Raw genomic sequence first — 21,382 nt, 5'->3', positions numbered from 1 at the left:
CGGGATCAAAACTCGTCTCATTTTTACAGATTATCTCGGAACTCAAACTGAATTTCATATTATCAATACATCTTGTTAAATACTCTCTTACTAGTTATTCCGCCTTGCATGTGTGTGGTTTTCTGTGTCCTATCAAAAGACTGTATTATTATCATTATTTAAAGATACACTTTTAAACTGGTAACTTAACGTCTTTGCAACTTCTTGGACGTAATTCATCTTGTACGCATCCAATCTGGGCTCGTGATGCTACTCGGCCAACAACACTGAAGTGAACAGAGATTTTAACCTGTTAGTTAAAAGTCAATTGCTTCCGCGAAGCTACCAATTTGCATTATCTTGTAGTAAACTAAACAAAATCAGTATAATTAATTGTTCCTCACTACCTTTCCAAACCATAAAGTATAATTGGTTCAAAACATTTACATACCTGAAGTGTTTAACGATTTCGTTGTCATTCAACAATAAAATTCATTTCAACAATAAAATTGTGGTGGAGATCTTCCATTAAAGTTCCGAAACTTTTTACGAACAACTTTTGGTTGTCTTATAATATGTGTATAAACGATACATTATTCGAAACTTATAGATAATATGGGGGTTCAGGTCAAGAAAAATGGGCTTGAAATGATTGGATTGTTATCAAAATTGCGTTCTAAGAAAGAATGGAAATCCAGTCATTGATATTATCCATCATTAGTTATCATGGTAGTTGTAGATTACCCACTTATTTCTTTTTAACAGAGTTGTTTTAGCCCAAAAATAACTGTAGTTTCTGGAAGTTTGAATCTTACAGGGTTGTGTTGTTTATTGACTATTTGGATACACACATTATGTACACCCCTTGTCCAAGGATTTAAACTATAAAGTCTTCTCATCCGATCGAAAGAGTCCGTGTCATGTAAATTGAGTAAAAAGAGGGTTATAAATTTGATGACTTTGTATCACGTAACAATAAGAAATCCATAAGTAAACAAGTAGACCTACAGTGTATGTATACCGTTTTGTGTGATTACAGTCATTATATCGTCTCTAGAAATAATTAGAAATTACCTAGTGACATTTCATTTGAAATCTAACATTAATATTATCCGCAAGGTTCAGTCACTACGATTAACTTCTGTATTGTATTCTTGGTTCATCTCATTGCATCTATTAATTCATTTTCCTTTAATAGCTTAATTACTATGGATCATTTAGAAACCACCTATAAATGTTTGATACCGTCGTTCATACCAGCCATAACTCATCCACTAACCTACGCCAGGACAATGATGTTGGTAAGTCATATTCTTTCAAATCTAACTTTTAAGTTGGGGTATGAACCGTTCCCTCCTGTTCGTCGATTTACTTTGCGTAACATCCTACATTCGAACTATCAAGCATATTACTACCCAAGTGTTTTCACTTACTGCAAGTTTCTCCAACAATTATCTCATTATAATTAAAGGTCGTAAACTTCGCCTAGAGGTTGGGTTGTACGGAATTTTCACCATTGGTCTCCCTGCTAATATTATTGGGTCACTTGTTAAATCCTACTCTACCAACATCACTATGGAGGTACAAAATGCTTAATATACAATTATTATTCGCAAAAGTATTTAACTCCGGACTTTTATGAAAAGAAAACATTTTTTGAAACTGATAAAGGAATCAGAATTTTTTTGATCAGTGTAATTTTGATTGGTGTAATTGTCATTTAACTTACCCTTTCAGACCAGTAAATGTACTGTTGCTCGAGTAGTGGGTGTAGTCGTTAGTTATCCATTCCAAGGTATTCAAATATTAGATTTGTTTTCATCATAAAAAACAGTCATAATGATTCGCCAAATGTCGCAATTTATCAACGGAACACGATTATATGAGTATGAATCCCAAATACATTAATTTAGTTTATATTTGTCTCCCTCCAGTTATATGCTGTATGCTTTTCCTACTATACTGAGAAATGAAGGTTTTTTAAGTTTCTTCAGGTGTGTTTTATCTGAATGATATTTCTTTCTAGTGGTTTGACACCTAGATTAATTGGAGAAGTCATTACAGTTTGGCTGACTGCTTGTCTTGCTTATTTTTTCAATAAATATGTTTTCATGGACCGTATCGACCCTTCTTTGAAAAAACACACTCCCATTGTAACTGAGGTGAGTACATTTTTGTTTATTTTGTTCAGTAGTTCAAGAATTAGTTTTTCTATTATTATTGAATATACTCACTAACTGTGATGACTGCTTTTCGTATACTTTGTGCCAACTTCTTTTGCAACAAGCCACTGTGGAAAATAAATCATGCATTTGAACTTTATTGACCCAATAAATAGACATCACATATAAATGTATTGATGATATATGTTTGGACCATCGAGTTGACGATGCTGAGGTTTGACGTAGAGTACTAGGTAAAAATGACTTACCGGTTAATGAGGAAGTAGTATTTCATTGACTGAGGTTGTTTGGACATGTATCATATATGCACAACCACCGCCTACCTTGATGTGTAATATTGTCTGGTGTAGAAAGCTAGGGATGACAAAATAAAGGCATTGCATCCATAAAGCCATCGACGGTTGGTTTGAACTCTGTAACCAAGTTCAGACTACGTGGTTGGGGTCTGCACGATGTTAGCCAATGGTTAAAAATTTTCGTTAACGTCTCGGAATCTTTCGGAGTAACTCAAGTGAATTCACTTTTTGTCTCTTCCCTTAGACTAAGTTCCCGAATAATCTTGAAAAGAAGTTTATTCCACGAATCCATTTTTACTCAAACCATGTGATATATTTTTAATCTTTTCTACCACCACTAATACTGCCACTATATGTATCACTCTGACGTCTCGCTGTCTCGATTTGGTGCACCAGTCTAAACAAATGCACATATATTAGATTCTATTTTGAGTATGATTGGTCCTAACCACGAAGTCCAAAGTTCGAACTTCGCTTCAACTACTTCGGTTTAGGTATCCAAGTAGTGTAACCACCCCTCATACGTAATCCCTTATACCCTAGCACCTAGTGAATGAGTTAACTTTCTTCTTCATCAGTTAGTCGATAATACAGTAAAACTATAGACTTTGTTTGGACATACAGCTTTAACTACTAGATCATAAATTCGGATCTTTTTTCTGCTTGTCGAGATTTGGTTCTGATTTATTGTCTAAAGCATCATCATATGATTTTATTTCTGAATCATTTTACGATTCGGCACGTAGAAAGTTGCATTTATTAGTTCCGCTAATTAAAAACTTTATTGAAGTTCCTCAGTATTCGTTAAAAAAATTCCCGATTAATTTTCTTTGAGTCATTTCGCCAACTTATACTCTCCCATAGAATTATTCTCAGGATGCCTGATCTTTTCTATTACCTTGGTAACTGTTACTATATTCACTGATCTGCCATTCGCCCTGACACCTTCATCTTTCACTGCTAGTGGAGTATGACAACCTGAACCAATGTGCTCATGTACTAGGTTCGACTTTGTGTTTGACTGACTGTTTTTCTTTGTATATAGGCGTAGCGTTATTTTTATAAAATACAGTGGGTGTAAATGTAATTACCGCTCTTAAAAATAATTTACGTTTATATGTCAAATTGTAACTTCACATACTGGCTGACTGACTACAAACAAAAGCTGACAAAATAAATTCTTCCGTTGGCTGATAATGGTTGAGTCGTGTTTAAACTAATCGCCTTATAACAGAAACAAGGTTAGTTCAGTACTAATTTTCCACTACATCTAAGACTTTGAAGATCGATTTCGTAGGTGTAACGTTAGTGAATACAGAAGCACATAGGCCGAATTACTCAACATGAAAAATGAGTATCATTTCAATGAGTAAGCAATGCTTTTACTTGATTACAAGATGAGGAATTGGCGTATTTTGTAGAATGCACTTGATTTTATACAACACTTACAATAAGTTGACATTTATAGTCACTCAACTCTTTTCCAGTTGCTTTTCATGTATGCGTTTCTAATTTTTGGTTTCAGTTGATGATAAGCGGCGCCACTCATGGACTCACAGTCACCTCCACAGTTATGGCTGCTTGTGACTCGACGTACGTCATATTTTAGAACACATAATCTGTGGTATATATATGCGTGTTTGTGGTGTGTTTTTATATGTGAAACTGTTGTGATCTTTAGTCATGATTGACATTTTGGTCTACCCGCCAATCTCTACTGATATATATATATATATATATATATATATATAACACTGTTCCTTCAGTCGATTTTCGTCTGTGAATAAGGATCTTTTTGCCATACAGTTTCGTTTATTATTTCTATAACATTTAAGTTCCTTTTGTATTACTGGATATGTCTCCCTGGCTCGATTATTTCCTCAAGTTTTTTGATTGTATAATCTGTGGGTTAGTTTCAAAGCATTTTTCTTATTCTTAAATGCTATAACATGGTACTCTACCAACTACTAAGTAGAAGACTGTATCCACAGTGCTTACTCTAATATTCTTTGGTTACCGTAATCTTATGTTTCCTTATGAGTAAGTGGTCATGGATATTATATATGTAGTTTGTGATTTTTCTTTGTGTATATCTTTTTATATTAGTCTATCAGTCATTAAAAACGCAAACAGTATGGGATTGTTTTTATCAATACTATCCTGGTTCAAACGCTTAAATTGTACAAGTAGTATAAGCCTATTTTTCGATTACTAATATTTCGATCGTCTGATAATAGTTTCATAAAAGTAGTCACAAATAATTATTTGGTTTTTCGATTTCTAGATCAACATTCTAAAAAAAGGAATAAATAATAATAATAATAATCAAAAGGGGTTTTGTGGAGATTTCAGTATTTTTCAAAGTTTAAATCATAAGTCAATTAAAGCTAGACCACCATGGAAAACCTGGAAGCACTGGACGGCCGTTTCGTCCTATTATGGGACTCCTCAGCAGTGCGCATCCACGATCCCGCACTCGCGAGATTCGAACCCAGGACCTACCAGTCTCTAGCCAGAGCCCTTAACCGACAGACCATTGAGCCGGCATCCAACGGTGTTAATGTCTAACTTCAACCGATCCACGAATTTTGAGCGACCATTCACCAATTGTCTTCAGTGAGTTGTTATCTCACAACAGACCTGGTTGAACTCCACTGGTCACTGCTTCCCACTAGAACTCCAGGACATATATCTTGAAGTCAGTCACTAGTGAGCATATGATTATAATCAGAAGGGTTTTCCAGGTGGTCTAGCTTCAATTGACTTATGATTTCAACTTTGAAAAATAATAATAAAGTAACCGCTTACGAAAATTGGCTTCCACACTTTACTTTTGAAAATTAAGTCATTTTGATATAAAAACATCAATTTGTTCCATTTTTATTAATATCTCATTAATTGTAAAAACAATATCGCTACCATTTAAATTTAATCTTTACCCTTTATACTATATGGGTAGAACCGCAGCTATATAGATTTCCAATTATTGCTTTAATCAATATTATTATTTTATCTCACATCTTAAACAAATGGTTCAACCCACAAATTTTAAGATAATAATTGAATTATTTGTATGTATCGTAGACTTATTTATTCCCATTTACTTCGGGATGACATAATTTTAGTACATTAAGTTAGAGAAGTATAACCACGTAATTTATGATAGGTATGGAAGATATTTAGAGAATAACATCAGGAATAGATATTTAGTTTTATATGCTGCTTAAGATAATTATCGTTGGTTCATTTTTTGTCAGTTATTTTAATGTATCCTAGAGTTTGGTAATGTACCAAGAGTAATCAGTAAAAATAAAAGATAGAGGAATTTCACAGTTGAGCTAAGTAACCCTGAAATTCCAGTCTATCAACAAATTTGGCTTTCATAATTATTCTCATTGTGTTTCTTTGGGTTAAATCATTTTTTTACAAAAAAATATTGTTATTTTACAATAACGCATTACTTTAGTAACTCATATTTTCTTTACTCAATGAATATGATGACGACATACCGTTGGAGATAGTGATTATTTTAGAAAAGTTCATGAAACGTTGACGGTTTCATGATAGAATGAAGTCATCTTGCCTCACTACCAAAAGTTGCGATTGTTTAATTGATATTATTTTGAGCAAAGATCAATTATTTATAAACCAAAGGTTATATACCTCTTACTCCACTATTATTTAAGTCTTTTCTTATTGATAGTGTGACAAAGGAAACTTATTGTTGAGGACATTACAGACCAACATAAATTTTAGAAATTAACGGATTTATATTATTATAGAATGTTTATCTCTTCATTTGTGTTCATCCACTTGTGTTAATTTGTTATATTCTCAAAACATATTAAAACTTCTCACTCAGAATGTATTTTAACAAATATTATCTCACTACTAGAACAAAGTACAGATGTGATTTTAGGATATACACTCGTAAAACGAATTTTAAGTCACATATTTCATATTTTAGTTTCGTCAATTGACTCAACAGTCTTCTATTTTACTATGGATTAATATGTGTAGGAAACTAACTTTAAATATGTTTGAATAGCCTAAGCAAATGATATCGTCAAAAAGGAAATTTTCTTTGCAGAATAGCCTTTATTTTCCACAAATGATGTAATGAGTTTCTTTAGGTTGTCACATTTTCTGTATTCATTATAGCTATGTCTAACAAAAATTGGGAACAATCTCTTAATGTTATCCCTCCATCATGTGAGTTACTTACCATGTTAAGTGATATTAATATATCTTACTTTTTGTTTGTTTAACAGTAATAACGTTGTACCTGTATTCAACAATTGGTGGCAATGTTATTCCTATCTCAGTCGATCTGTAAGTCTCTTGCCTCTCTGTATTTACATCGTACAACCTTTTTTAACGAATATACCTCAATCTGACGTTAATTGTCCAAACCAGTAGTTAAACAAGTTTTAGTCTAGCCATACATATTTGACCTGTAATGATATTGCAATCTCTAAGCGAAGTTTTGGTTGTCACTTTGGAAAACAGCATTAGTATCGATTTGGCGTTAATTTATTGTCTACGAAATTTCACCAACCAGTCTTTTCATCGTAGTTTCAATTAGCTGCGATATATGTGGTCCAATTGACATTTATTTGGTGTGTCTGCGTTCATTTTTCAAAATGATGAAACTAGATCAGATACTCCGCACTTAAACCTGGTTGGTGGATACGAAGGGTCAACTTAGGAGATTTGTGAAACCGTGATTATAAACCAATGGTGTGCACTAGATCGGGAATCCTGAGGGGAAAACGGCATACAAAATTGTTTCGGTTATCGGCTACATATCGTCATTTTACTCTGTTATGGATTGGACCTTTCGCTCAAACGCTCAGGATAGTCCATTTAATCAAACCCCTGCTTCGGTTTGGGATTTCAGACAGTATCCTAGCCGACATACAAATATGAAGTTGGCTACTGATGGATAAAACGTTCTGTTTGTTCCGTCTCACTATTCTTACGAGCGATATTTACGATTACTTTGTTATTAGAAAATTTGTTTTGTACTGACTAAATTTTCCATTCCATTTTGTGTATACCTCTTTCTACACTAAGTTTATTCGTTGTTGCCCGAAATTCTATCCTGTTTAAATTGTCTGCAGTCATGTAACCGTTAATTTATAAGTTTTAACAGCGAATGCAGAATTTAGTAGTTTTTCTAAAACCATTTGTGTCATCTAAAATTCTGCATTCTTACCGTCATGCGAATCAGACAAATAGATTTCGCCGTCTTCGGAAAGACAATGTTGACGTATGTTGTATTTCTGAGACCTGTATCCAAAACTCTAAAAAGTACTACAATTTACTTTTCATCTCAATTTTGAAAATCTATTCCACCTGCGCTTATTTCAGGGACCCTGTGGAGTAGTGATCGGTATCACACCAAACGCCAAAGCGAAGGCAGTACTAATCAACCGAGTCCGCATTAAGAGTTATTTGTGTATTGTTGGCTTAAAAGATCACATAGAAATGCGGGGAAATTAATGTGGGAAAAGATGTCTCTTCACAATCTACCACGATAGGTTGCAGCCCAACAACTCTTTATCACTTTCCTAGCCACCCCCAATCCAAACAACAAATCTTACTCGAAGATTGATGCAAGCGAGTAGCAATTATATTTAATTACTTTGAAAATGCTATTAAAGTACGACAATTAACTAGGATATTATAAGAACAACCAACCAGTAGAGAAAACAAGTATTTAGCCCCAGTACAAATAACCGGTACTTTATGTATAAAATTTAGGAGGGCAAAAGCAGAAATATAAATTTATAAAATAAAAACAGAAAGCGTGAATGATGGAATATTTTGAGCAATTTAATCATATCTAACAAAACTACGTACATATAAAACTTGACATTCTCAGCTGACCAACCTCATAAAACCGTTTATAAATATTCTTGATATAATCATCATTGATAACGGTTTTGCCAGTCACTTCATTCGCTGAGAGTATCCTTCTTCAGCTTTTGTCTAACACAGTTAAGTGTATCATTTTGAACCTTTTACTAGTTACTATACCGTGTAAAATACCAGTTTCAATAATACTTCAGTAATCACAATAATATTTACTCTCATAATGGGTGTAATATACCGTAGTAAATAACTCCGTCCGATCTTATATCATTATTTTATAACACCTCCGTTAAACCAAGTTAGACATAGATTCAAGTGTACTATTAACTCACTAACCCAGTGATTTTAATGAACTCATTCACCAGGTACTTGGGTATGAGTTACGCTATAATTGTCAGGGCTAATGATACTATCTGGTTGCCCGCCCTCAAATGCCCTGGTACGGCCGAGAGTGCGGAAAGTCAGCTCTCACCCTCTCGGAATGCTCTCACATGGCCACGTGCATACGACAACTGTAAGGGAAGTCTTATACACTGCCTTCTCGCGGCGGGGTTGTTATTTACGAAATCGAGAAGACAAGAAGCGAATGTTCGACGCATTAACCGAGTTTGTGGATATGGAGGATCCACCTAGAGGAGTTGTAAGACCCTGATTTCAAACCAATGGTGCAGATGGGATCCAGAATCTTAAGGGAACAAATGGCGTATGGACCTGTTGTTGGTCACAGGCTACCATGGGACTGCATCTCCTAACGTTGCTCCACTGTCTCGTGGAATAGACCTGTAGGTCAAAGGCTCGGGATGTGGGGCCCCCCAAGAAAATCATCTGTTTCGGTTTGGGCACCCGGGCAGTGTTCCAGCCTTCACATGAATCGAATGATTTGTGTAGCGCATAAATATTTGGTTCCTCCTTGTACCAATGTTTATGTGTTTAAACAAATATAATAATATCAAGCTAGTTACCCATACCAAAATCAATGAAAGTGATTCGAATTGGGGAATTAGTGACCAAAAGTCTAACACCTTAGTTACTTAGCTTTCGTCACTTGACCATCATGGCAAGCTACTTCTTGAGAACCTGTAGCTGGTAATAAAGATTTGTCAGCCCATTGTTCATTGATTAAGCTTACATCCCTCAAAACTAGGTTACAATTCATGTAATTTATTTTAATAAATACAAGAAAGTTGTCCTGTTTAATAATATTAATAGTAAAGTAGATCATGGTCACATAAATTTTAATTACCTTTGATAAATAATTTCTAAAATAATATATTACTAGGCTGTATTTGTTTACTTGATCAAATAAAACATCAAACGATTTGCTTAACATCTTTAAATTGATTTTTTGAGAAACGGTAAATTATATACATTTTCCTCCGGACTATACTTCAACCATATTTTATGAAAAGTACTTTAGTGTAATGCAAAAATAAAGACTTTAATAAATCAACTTTTTCTTCACTTTATAGGATGCTTTTGTTAGAGGATCATCTTTATTCTTCCGGCGTGCTCCATCGCCAAAGTCTAAATTACATGGCTACAGTCAATGAAAATGTCTTTAGCTTACACGAACGGAATGACCTGAAACTGTATTGATCTGCTTTTTCTCTTTACTCGTATAGTATTCTGTTACATGACTCAAATAAAATATATTTAATTGATTATTTGTTTTTAATACTCATTGAGAATCTATATCACTACAACCTTTAGGTGACATCAATGATCTCTCTACACTACCTATGTGGTTAATTGTTTATCATCCTGTTTGTGTTTGTATGTATCATGTGGTTGTTGAGAGTGTTTTCATTGATATGTATTCGTTCGCTTGCCACATTGATCATTTTTTCAATAAAAAAATATTACATTAGCTTTAATATTGCTGATACTGTGTGCGTTGAAAACAATCAAGAAATGGCATGTAATCCGTCTATTCCCTCCTCCTGCCCACCCCCAGTATCATTTCAAACATAATCAGTAAAACAATACTCTTAGTCGAAGATGAATTTATATCACCCCAATGAATAATTAAAATCAATAGTCTGTGTATAGAAATACACATACTTTTGTTGTAAGACTACGTTTAGTGAATTTAAATGAAATACTATTAAGTTTTAATAGCATTTTTTGCATTTATCAACCGATTCATTCATTGCTGCATACTATAATGGCTTATCATTGTGTATATACACCGTTGCATTTTCTTTTAACTAAAGAATGAGAAACAAACAGTCTCATTAATGGTGTGTTGATTATAGTACAGTGTAATTCTACGCGATTTTTAAAATATTTATCTGTCTCATATATCGTAATTACGAAAAGAATAAGTTAAGGTATATTTGTAAAATCTCCTAGAAACTCATCATATATTGTAAACAGCTATAAAAAATTACATTCACCTCAATCAGTTGTTTCAATTAAGTTTCATTTCATTAAGAGACATCTATTAGAGGTCAGTAATATATGTACAACTGCTTCATTTCATTCTGTAACTCATTTAAGGTACAATCATTCAGAATTTACCATTCTGCAGATGAACTAATAGGTAAGTTAGTTTTCTAACAATTGTAACTCATTTATTCGGTTAGAACTTCTAAACTTAATCAATTCATGATACTACTCATTTAAGCAGAATCATTAAAAACAAAGATATGAGAATGTACACAGTAAAAATAAAATAATTGAGGAACAGTATTACTGTCAAGAAATAAATGGGATGCATTTTCGTCACTGTCTTCAATCTCGAATTCATCGGATTTATCTTATGAACTGTGATGAGAGGCCATGGACCTAGCAACAAAACTTGTAATGCTAGTGGGTGAATAGACTGTTGACGTTAGCGTTTTGGAAGAGTACTACGGTACTTGATATACAGAATAGGCAGTCTACATTTTTCAGTACTATTATCACTTCATATCTTATGTTTATTGTGTGTTCTGAAAGCCTTGTTAAACTTGATTTGCTTCCATTCTCACAGATCTTTGGTATCTGGAGCTTCTATCAATATAAGCATCAAGAAGCTATCAAATCTATGATATATTTAAAAATAATCGTCTACACTTAGTGCAATCAAGGCATTCTGCAAGTGGAAAAAACTTTGTTTACTTGTTTGCGTTTCCAATATTCATAAGTAGAATAAAAAGAACCACTTTCCATTAACATAATTAACTGGATGGTTACTAATCCATTTATGACCTCTCTCCAGCTAAATAGAAGTACCAGCTGTTAGACTTTCTTACAGGCTAATCCAGGTTATGTATCGTTTCCTTCCTAATATTTTGTTTGTTTAATATAAAAGATATTAGAATTGTGATTTTCCTCTTTTATTTTACCTCATTACAGTAAATATGTCAACGGAACAAATAATACAGGATGATAGTGACTTACCTCCTCCATACTATCAAATAAATCACGAATGTATTCGTCGTTACAAACGTAGAACTCATTGTACTTACTTCACATTAATTATATCAGGCATTGTAATGATGTTATTCGGTGCCCTTATTCTCGTGATTTTGATACCACAAGAAATCAATTTATATCGATGGAATATAAAAGGACCCTTATCAAGATTTTTTAATCACGGCAAAACTGTTTTACTAATTAGTATGGATGGATTTCGTCATGATTATATAGAATTGGCTAAAAATCATTTGGGCTCTAATGCATTACCAAATTTCGATCGTCTAATATCGGAAGGTGTACGAGCTGCGAAATCGATCAATGTTTATCCTACAATTACTCTACCTAATCATCGTACATTAATTACCGGTTTGTATCCAGAAAATCATGGAGTTGTTGGAAATAGTCTATTGGATAAGAAATGGCCAAATAAGATTTTCAGTATATATGACCAAGAAAGTCTAAATCATGCTCCGTGGTTAACTGACTGGCCTGAACCTATATGGGTTACATTACAACAAAATGGTGGCTATGCTGGTTCAATTTTATGGCCTTTAACTGATCAGTTTGTTAGCGATGATTTACCATTTCAACGAGTTTCACAATATGCTTTACTTAATGACTATGAACACCGTTATGCATATGATCAACGAATCAGAGATATATTATGGTGGTTAAAAAATCCTAAATATCATTTGAATTTAATCCTAGCTTATTTCGAAGAACCTGATGAAACTGGTCATTCATACGGTCCAAATAGTAAACATGTTGCAAAAGTTGTTCAAACCTTAGATGAAACACTTGGTCATCTATTAGATGGTATTAAAAAACGTGGTCTTACTGATAAAGTAGATATTATTCTAACTGCTGATCATGGTATGTCTGAAACATCAAATACTCGACTTATTACGTTGGACAAATATATTGATAATTCTTTGTACAATTATACTCAATTATCAACTATGGGATTTCTTTATCCTGCACCTGGTAAGTATTGAATCCTTCATTGTCAGAAAAGAAACTTCCATTTACTCACTGCAATAAACTTTACGTTCTCAGATTTTCTTCAGTACAAAATTATCTCAAGACGCATTAAAAACCAAGACTTATGCAGCTACTGTTTCATCCCGTTTTATAAATCAAACGACACTGTAAACAGTTCGTGTGGAATCAAACTCAGGAACTGCTGATTCGCACTAGACTCACTTTAGATTCCTAGATCTGATTCAAACACTAATGATTTGCAAACTGAAAGAAATTTGTTTCCATCCTCACTAGCAGTGCACTTTCTCTAATCAACCAACTGATTGTTATCTGGCTTCGATTTCAGCTGATTTTTTCCAGCTTAACAAATCTAACCCCAGAAAACTCAGTCTAATTTGATTACTAATGAACATTGTATGTTATGGTAAACTAACTTACTTAATAGCTTCCTGGTGTCTAACTATTAGTGTTGTGTTCGAGTCTCACTGAAATATTGAGTTGCTTACATACCTGTGACAAATAAATGCGTAAAATGTACCTCACCGATTTCACACTCATTCATCGTCAACTACGATTATGTATTATCAAGTACACTAATTATCTTTCACTCACTATGGTAACCTGATATGTCTTAACTTTTCCTAATCCTCCTCTTACCATTCATACATAACTTCATGTTAGGAACAAGTACTGATGGGAAATTTCAATTTACTACATTACTAACGTGTGATGTTCGTTTTACAATTTGTATCTTGTGAGGAATGTTCTTATGATTATAGTTATATTCAGTCCATTGTTTTTAATGCCAAACCTTGACAAGTCTACCTTTTTATAATTATAAACACCTGTATTTTTAGAAGTACTCAGTAATCAGTCGATAACATATATTTGATAAGTATAACAAGTAAAAATGCAACAATTACATATTTTTACCCATCATTTTCTTATAATTAGGAAAGTTTGAAGAAGTCTACAAACGCCTAAAAAGTGCGCATCCAAAATTAGATGTGTATCGAAGAGATGAAGTTCCCGCCTATCTGAATTTCAATATAACCAGCTCTCGTATGCCTCCATTGATACTTATTGCTAAGCCAAGGTGGAAAATTGTAAAGAACACTTCACAACCTTACGCCAATGTCTGTAAGTTGATTCGGATATTTTCATTTGTTTAACGCTATCAATATTGCTGAGTAGTAAACAAGAATAATTTTATTGATTTTAACTTTTGTTTTATTTTTCCCCTATGTTTATTAGCCGGTGATCATGGTTATCCAACAGATTTCTCTGAAATGTATCCATTCTTTATTGCAAGGGGTCCTTCTTTCAAGATTGCTGAGAGCGTTCCTACTGTCCATGCCGTAGACGTTTATCCACTAATGTGTGCACTATTAAATATTCAACCAAATCCAAACAATGGCAGCCTAGAACGTATCTCAAACATACTGAAACCTGATGTTGCCAATCGCCTTTTGAATTGGAATAGTTGGTCATATTTATGGAAATGGATCATATCTGATTTAAGATTTATTTTATTTATTTCAATTATATGCGTTTCATTTACGATTTTACTGTGTTCAATCGTAGTTGTGATGCATCGTAAGGAAACCAATGAACCATTCATTCGTTTACCCATTGATAATGATAAAGAGTTTTCAGATTATAATACATGAATGTGTTTAATAACTATAATTCTTGCTCAACCTCATCAACTTATTTCTATTATTGATTATTAATAATAACAGACTTTATTATGATTTTCATTTGATGAATCTACAGAAACAAAAGTTGTTTTTATCGTTCTTTAAATCAATATCTATCAACTCAATCCCTTCAATATATATATTATATATAATTTTATTTATACACATAAATATTGGTACAAGGAAGCACCAGATACATACGCGCCGCACAAATCAAATGGAGCATCGTGAGGAGATGCATTCCCATGGTAGCCGGTGACCAACAATCGGTTAATACGCCATTCGTCCCTTCAGAATACTAAAGCTCATGTGCACCATTGATTTGGAATCAGGGTTTTCCAACTCCCCTAGGTGGACTCGCCGTGTCCACCAACCCGGTTAAAGCGTCGAACATTCGCTTTTTGTCTTCTCGATTTCGTAAACAACACCCCACCACGAGAAGGCAGTGAGTAGGACTTCCCTGGCAGAGGCTATATTACGCATGGCCATGTGAGAGTATTTCGAGAGGGAGAGCGGACTCTCCCCATTTTCGGCCATACCAGGGCATTTGGGGGCATATATATATATCAGTCAGCTACAACGTAGGACCAGGCACACATATGCATCGGTCCAAGTTGCCATACCTCGTTAGCACAATAAGATGAACACCGGATTCATAGAAATAGTTAATTTAGTGGTGGTAGTATATAAAAGATAGGTTGTATATAAATATATAGTATAGGGAGGAAGAACGTTATGAAGCAATTTTAATCTTAAGGTTTAAGGGAAGATAAAGATGATATACACCTACGCCATTGTGATCGATTCTGAGCCATGTCACACAGAGTCTCCAACCATTTGTTACGATAGTCACGCAGACCCCAACCAGGTAGTCTGCATCTGCCAACATGGCTCAGACTAGAAGTTAGTGACTTCAAGGACTGATGCCACGTTTTGGTTTGGCCGCCCCTAACTTTCTTCCAACCATCCACTACACTAGTCAGCATAGCGCGTCGTGGTAATCGATGTTCAGGCATACGTAACACGTGGCCTAACCATCTTAGTCGATGAAGATTTATTACCTCATCAACTGATTTACCATCATTTCCTAATACCCTGTGTCTAACCTCACTATTACTTACCTGGTGATCCCAGCAGATGCGAGCAATATTTCTAAGGCATCTGTGGTCAAATACTAGTAACTCACGAGTATCTTCTACTCTTAATGGCCATGTTTCACAGCCGTAAAGTAGAACAGAGCGAACTGCTGCGCAGTATACTCGTCCATTAATTGATAGACGGATATCTCGTCTTCGCCATAGGTAACGTAAGTTGGCAAAAGCCAGACGAGCTTTTTGAATCCGTATAGAGATTTTGTCAGACACCAACCCATCAGGGCTGATCAGACTTCCAAGATAAGTGAAGTTGTCGACATATATATATATTTCTTGTCATTCTTGGGTGAAATAAACTGACCATAAGTTCAGTCTTAATGAAGGCACTTTATACGAAGAATATGATCCTAACCTTATATTTTACTAATACAGTATTAATCCATTCAAGGCTTAGTCCACGTTGTGAAGGTTTACTGGCTAAACCGAAACCATAAATATATGTACAATCATCCGTTCACATACCTTCGCCCTTAGAAAAGAGAGATATCTTCAACCAACGGGGTATCTTCCCTTAAGCAATGGAGTCAAATCCTGGCCAATGATGTGCGGTTATTTTTTGGCCCAAGTCTGACTGACCTAACTTATCAGCAATATGGTCATTTTATGTGCGTGATCAGATTCGTAAGCCGTGATGGAACGTACGCTTCCCATCCGTACTCGAAGACTTGATTAGCTCTATCTATATGCCACAACAGTTGGAGGTAAACATGTAGACACATGTGTAGCAGAACACCGGAGAGTCCAAATAAGTATATATATGATTGTCGATGAGAGCCACTAAGCTTACCCTTACATTATATAATTAGCTTTAATAAATACAATATCTGCATCCGTGGTATCTAGTCGGATTATAATGGCAATGGGATAGTGAATAGCCTAGAGACAACGTAGTACCTTTTGTAACACACTAACTATCATATTACATTAAAAGTGGTTCTCAATTGTACAAAAGTGGATTTTACTTTCAAATTTTTCAATTAACGTTTGTAATATTACATCTGAATGAGATAGGGTTCTTTGGATGACAGCTTAGCTACGAAACGGTTGTAGAATGACTCAGAGAAACCATTTTTAAGAAGAAACATGAAAACGATCATCTATTCACTGGAAGGATGGATTCAAATGTATAGTTATTTCCGTTAGGTTAAAGCTGGTCTAAGACAATAACATATTGCAACTAAAAACGTTTATCAGTAAAAAGTGATTTGAACAGATTTAGGAAAAGAATTTAGGAATGTGTGGGATCATCGAGAAATGGGAAAGTTAATTGACGTTTATTTAATAGGTATAACAGAAATACGTTAAAATAGTTCTAATCTAGTTTAGTAGCTGCACTGATTCATAAAAAACATAAAAATTCTTAGCCTTTATCCATAGTAAAGTTGTAGACACGGACTATAATCAATTAAGTAAAATGCCGGCAAATTTACTGGAGTACATGTACATCTATATCATTTTTGAAATGAAAAATACAATATAATCTCGGACATAGAGATGATTGATTGGATAACCGTCCATTAAAACATTTTTCTAAGTTCAGAGTAATTTGTCCAGTATATGTTAGATTTATAGGTCAGATCGTTGATTTAAACAGTATAATATATCCGACTTTGTACAGTTGAGACGGACAAGCATTGCAATATCGCATCGCGATCTTTCAGTTAACAATAGCTTGTGAGCTCCAAGACTAGCACAAATAGCAAATACTTCTGATTTAGTTGGACATGGAACACCTGAAAAGGACCAAAATGCTTGATATAAATGAAAGTCCTTGATTTAATAATGCCCTTGGTGAACAATTAACTTATAGTGACAATATTACTCAGCATAAACTTGTATTTGTCATTGATGACCAAAAGAAGCCAGTAGTTAATTTCCAATATAAATTATATGATACGAGTAGCTTAAACTAACATCAATGGTGCACCTAATTGTATCCTAACGCAAAAAGTGGTTATTTCACATATATCCCCTATACTAGAACTAGGATCGTAATGGAAAGGTGAGGGATTTCGATGGGAGTTTCCGCAGAAAGAATTCATTGTCGAATCCAAATTATAATTATAATTGATAGACAAATAAGGAAAAGGTAAATTTTACAAAATTGGTGAATAAAATTAGCGTAAAATAAGACTGTAACTATTCATTTAATGTAAAGGTGTTGACTAATGTTAGCGATATGAGAAGTGGTTACAAGGAATTTACTAACCTTCAAGTCGACAAAGTGCGAACATTTGACGGATACACCGGTCTAATCGAGCTTCTTCTGTTGAACGCGCCTGAAATTCAGCTATAACAGCACGAAGAAACAATTTCTCATATAATGAACAAGCACATATAGCTTCTGATTTCAGTGTAGTGAACATCTCTTTTAAAGCGGCATTGATATGCGAAATATCTATTTCTTTGTTGCCTTTCCCACTAGATGAAACAATTTCAGCAGCTCTTTTGCAGATATCAAGAGCGCGTCGTACATCACCAGAAACAGCAGCCACTTTACGTGCAGCCAACTCAAGCGCTTTAGGCTATAAAAGAAAATGGTTTAGAAAAGAATTATAAGAGTCTAAATGTGTATGAATGCGAAAAGAAATGCAGGAGAATGAGATTAGTAAATACAATAATCTTGATATGTGTATCCCAAAACTACTTCTGAGATGTACACTCACGTGCAATTTAGATTTAACGGTGTTTTCTACAAACGAACAGATGGAGTTACAATGGGCTCGCCATTGAGTCTGTAGTATCGGTTGTTATGTTAAGCCCATATACTTTATTCTAGCTTCTGGCCAAGCTAATTCACCTATACATTATGAGTCATATTTTGATCTTGTTCATTATTCGCTTATTAACCTTGACTATATTTTTATATGAGCGTATATGTGTACCCTTCGTATCTTATTCATCATATGTCTGTCATTCATATTTGCCTGACTATAAATATTAATTAACGCTTGCTTAAAATGAGTTGGGTTCCCCGCCATCTCCAATACGCATTATTTTCGTTTCGCTCTCGAGTTGGCTTCCCAGCCGTCTCCACTATGCATCATCTTTGCTTCGCTTGCTTACACTTGCTCATGTGCCCACAGCTTTCTGGTCTGCATCATTCATCAATGAAAATGTAGTTGCCGCTTCCCTTTGCCTTCTGATTTTATACACCGTTAAGATTGGTATGATAACGGTTATCGAAGTGAACTATTATTGAAGCACGGCACTACAAGTCCTCTCTTCGCTGGTTGTTTTATGGCCAATCTAGGAAATTCGGTACTTCGACCAATAATTGAGAGATTTCATTTATATAAGAGATATATGGATGATACTTTCATTATATGTGAAGAAGACACGGACCTCAATGAAATCTTGAATATTTTCAATAATTGTCACCCGTCAACTCGATTTGCCTTAGAAGCAGAGGCAAAACATGGATTTCATTTTCTTGATGTCCGTTTAAAAAGAATGCCTGATGGTTTTTTACAGAGATCTATATATTGAAAACCTACCTCGAATGGACAATACACGCATTCACTCTTTATCCTCTAGAATCAAGCGAATCTGTTCCAATGACACAATAGATGAAGAACTATTTCATCTTCGACAGACCCTCATCAGAAATGGTTATCCACCTAGGTTCATCGATAGCAACTTAACACCTAGACTTCGTCATGAAAAAACTTCGACAGTACAGATAAAAACTTTGTTTATGAATATGGAATTTAAAGGAGATATGGCTGCTGAAATCTTAAACGGTGTAAAGTGTGATCGATAAGTGAACACACCAATGATAGGTGAAACGCTCACCACCGCACTAAATTCTTTGACCTTGTATGACTGTCTTTGTTTTATCCACCAATCATAGTTTTATGTTCATTCTGAAACAATATTCTCCCTTTTGACTCATTTTTCCTATTCTCCAGTTACTGTTCGGTATGTCATTTATATTTCTCCCTTTCACTATGTAATAGACTACTGTTTATTCGCATACTAATGTTGTTAATTTACGTTTTAGAAACAGATAAAGTTTATTAAGCCAAATAGCTTACTTGTTCTGACTTTGGCGAAACCAAGACTCTGTATTCGACAGTTTAGAGAATAGCTTGAAGTTACCCCTGTAGGAAATTGCTTCCTACAAACGGATTTCAAAATCGTTGAATAAAACATTCTACGCAGCTAAGCTTCGAATTGTTTTCTCTAGCCGAGCTACCATTCTGGGGTGTGTTAAGGATAAACTTCCGCTTTGAGCCACATCAATGTGTATCTATAAATTTACTTGCTCATGTGGGGAACGTTACATAGGCCGCACAGAGCGATCACTTTCCAAATGTATCTCGGAAAACTATCCGGCTTGCCTCTTAAAAAAAGAATGTAAAAAATTACTAGTTCGATACAGGAGCATTTAATTAACTGTGGACACATCGCTCCAAAAGACTCTTCTTTTAAAGTAATCTACAGAGTCAAAGGAACCGGATCGAAGGGGGTCGAACTAATATTTTATGCACTGCTGAGGCATTGGCAATACACGAACTCAAGCCTGAACTTTGCGTGCAGAAACGATTTTTCCAACCTCCTACCCTTCCTTGGCACTAATTCCCTAAACGGGTAAGTTTCTGGTTGTTGTTTTTTTCTGCACTTTTATTTTATTGTTATCGATTCTTCTTTTGTTTTTTAAATTACTGTTTTGTATTTTCAACTCTAATCAGTTATTATTATTACCTTCTACAACTTTAGTTGATTATTATTCAGTCTATTATTATGACCTTTGTGTTTGTTGCTTTTCTTCACATCTGTCAATCGGTTAAGTGCTCTGGCGCGAGACTAGTAGGTCCTGGGTACGAATCTCACGAGTGCGGGATCGTGGATGCGCACTGCTGAGGAGTCCCACAGCAGGACGGAACGGCCGTCCAGTGCTTTTAGGTTTTCCATGGTGGTCTAGCTTCAATTGACTCACGCTTTCAACTATGAAAATCGGACTATTATCTGGTCCATAAATTATTTTCTTCCTTACCCCTTGATTAGTACGTAACCTCATGTGTTATTTATTCTCGAATCAGTTTATAATACAATCTTTCCTAGCCTCCCGTAGACATACATTTTCCATATAACTATATATACGAATGTAGAGCTTATGTAAATGATTCCGTCGAAAAGAAAATTTTCTTCGCTGAATTCTCTTTTTCTTATTCAAATACATATCTCCCAACAAATAAATATGGTCTTTGTCCAAGTCTGATTCAGTCTAAGAAAAACAAATGATAGTCAACTAGAGTAAATGAGTTGACGAAGCAGTAAAGCTTTTCGAGACTAACCTGAAATTCAGGAGGGCGAGAAAGAGCCATTCAGAGAATGAAAGTCAGTTTTTTAGTTCACGTATGAGAAAACTATACAGAATGCGTCAGTCAATGAGGATTGTTTCCCACGTATAATTAGTGGAATAAACGAAGTGGTTGAAAAAATGCGGAACACCTAAATAATGGACCAAGCTGTATAATGAAGCTCAAAGTGAAAAATCAAAGTAATTCTGCTTAATTAATGGGCGATACCTTAATTTATGGACGACCTTTGAACGAATCTCAAGTGACTTAGAAATCTCAGGCTAACAAAAAACACTTGGTATAGAGTAAGAATATACTATACAAAGCCGAAAAATTGGACTGAATACACTTCCCTAACATGATTTAAAAACTTTTCCAAGTTAGAAAGAGGCTCTACAGTTCTGAAATCGTGATGTTTACGATACAGCAACTCATCTATGTGACTGCTGAAAAACCGACATCTGGAGCCGTAATAAGGTCACAAGAATTCTTTTAGTCTCAACC

General features: G+C 34.7%; 3 protein-coding genes across 3 annotated transcripts; 2 read left to right on the top strand and 1 right to left on the bottom strand.

Annotated features, from left to right (window-relative positions):
* Positions 1-1,187: 1,187 nt before the first annotated feature.
* Smp_180390 (putative mitochondrial carrier) lies at positions 1,188-4,067 on the top strand (the record flags this gene model as incomplete). Its single annotated transcript, XM_018789869.1, has 9 exons — positions 1,188-1,280; positions 1,314-1,398; positions 1,451-1,560; positions 1,599-1,673; positions 1,717-1,774; positions 1,814-1,865; positions 1,914-1,973; positions 2,006-2,141; positions 3,984-4,067. 9 exons carry the CDS (start codon positions 1,188-1,190, stop codon positions 4,065-4,067), a joined length of 753 nt encoding a protein of 250 aa, XP_018655269.1.
* A 7,606-nt stretch (positions 4,068-11,673) lies between these two features.
* On the top strand, positions 11,674-14,570 carry Smp_104270 (putative ectonucleotide pyrophosphatase/phosphodiesterase). The gene is made up of 3 exons (XM_018789868.1): positions 11,674-12,721; positions 13,673-13,858; positions 13,973-14,570. Exons 1-3 carry the CDS (start codon positions 11,680-11,682, stop codon positions 14,386-14,388), a joined length of 1,644 nt encoding a protein of 547 aa, XP_018655268.1. The 5' UTR covers positions 11,674-11,679; the 3' UTR covers positions 14,389-14,570.
* Positions 14,571-16,813: 2,243 nt separating this feature from the next.
* Positions 16,814-18,033, bottom strand: Smp_104260 (putative origin recognition complex subunit). Its single transcript, XM_018789867.1, has 2 exons — positions 17,782-18,033; positions 16,814-17,305 (listed from the first exon to the last, which is right to left on the bottom strand). The coding sequence occupies exons 1-2, from the start codon at positions 17,936-17,938 to the stop codon at positions 17,139-17,141; spliced, it is 324 nt and encodes a 107-aa protein (XP_018655267.1). The 5' UTR covers positions 17,939-18,033; the 3' UTR covers positions 16,814-17,138.
* Between the last annotated feature and the right edge of the window lie 3,349 nt (positions 18,034-21,382).

This window comes from Schistosoma mansoni, chromosome W (genome assembly GCF_000237925.1).
Source record: "Schistosoma mansoni strain Puerto Rico chromosome W, complete genome".
NCBI classification, from domain to species: domain Eukaryota; kingdom Metazoa; phylum Platyhelminthes; class Trematoda; order Strigeidida; family Schistosomatidae; genus Schistosoma; species Schistosoma mansoni.
Note: the sequence above shows the minus strand (reverse complement) of the source record. Positions and strands in the feature narration are given on the sequence as shown.

Coding starts and splice junctions, on each gene's coding strand:
- Smp_104270 (XM_018789868.1), top strand. CDS start 11,680: ATGTCAACGGAACAAATAATACAGGATGATAGTGACTTACCTCCTCCA. Junction 12,722..13,672: donor ATTTCTTTATCCTGCACCTG/GTAAGTATTGAA, acceptor TCTTATAATTAG/GAAAGTTTGAAGAAGTCTAC. Junction 13,859..13,972: donor ACAACCTTACGCCAATGTCT/GTAAGTTGATTC, acceptor TATGTTTATTAG/CCGGTGATCATGGTTATCCA.
- Smp_104260 (XM_018789867.1), bottom strand. CDS start 17,938: ATGTTCACTACACTGAAATCAGAAGCTATATGTGCTTGTTCATTATAT. Junction 17,306..17,781: donor CGCACTTTGTCGACTTGAAG/GTTAGTAAATTC, acceptor GGTCCTTTTCAG/GTGTTCCATGTCCAACTAAA.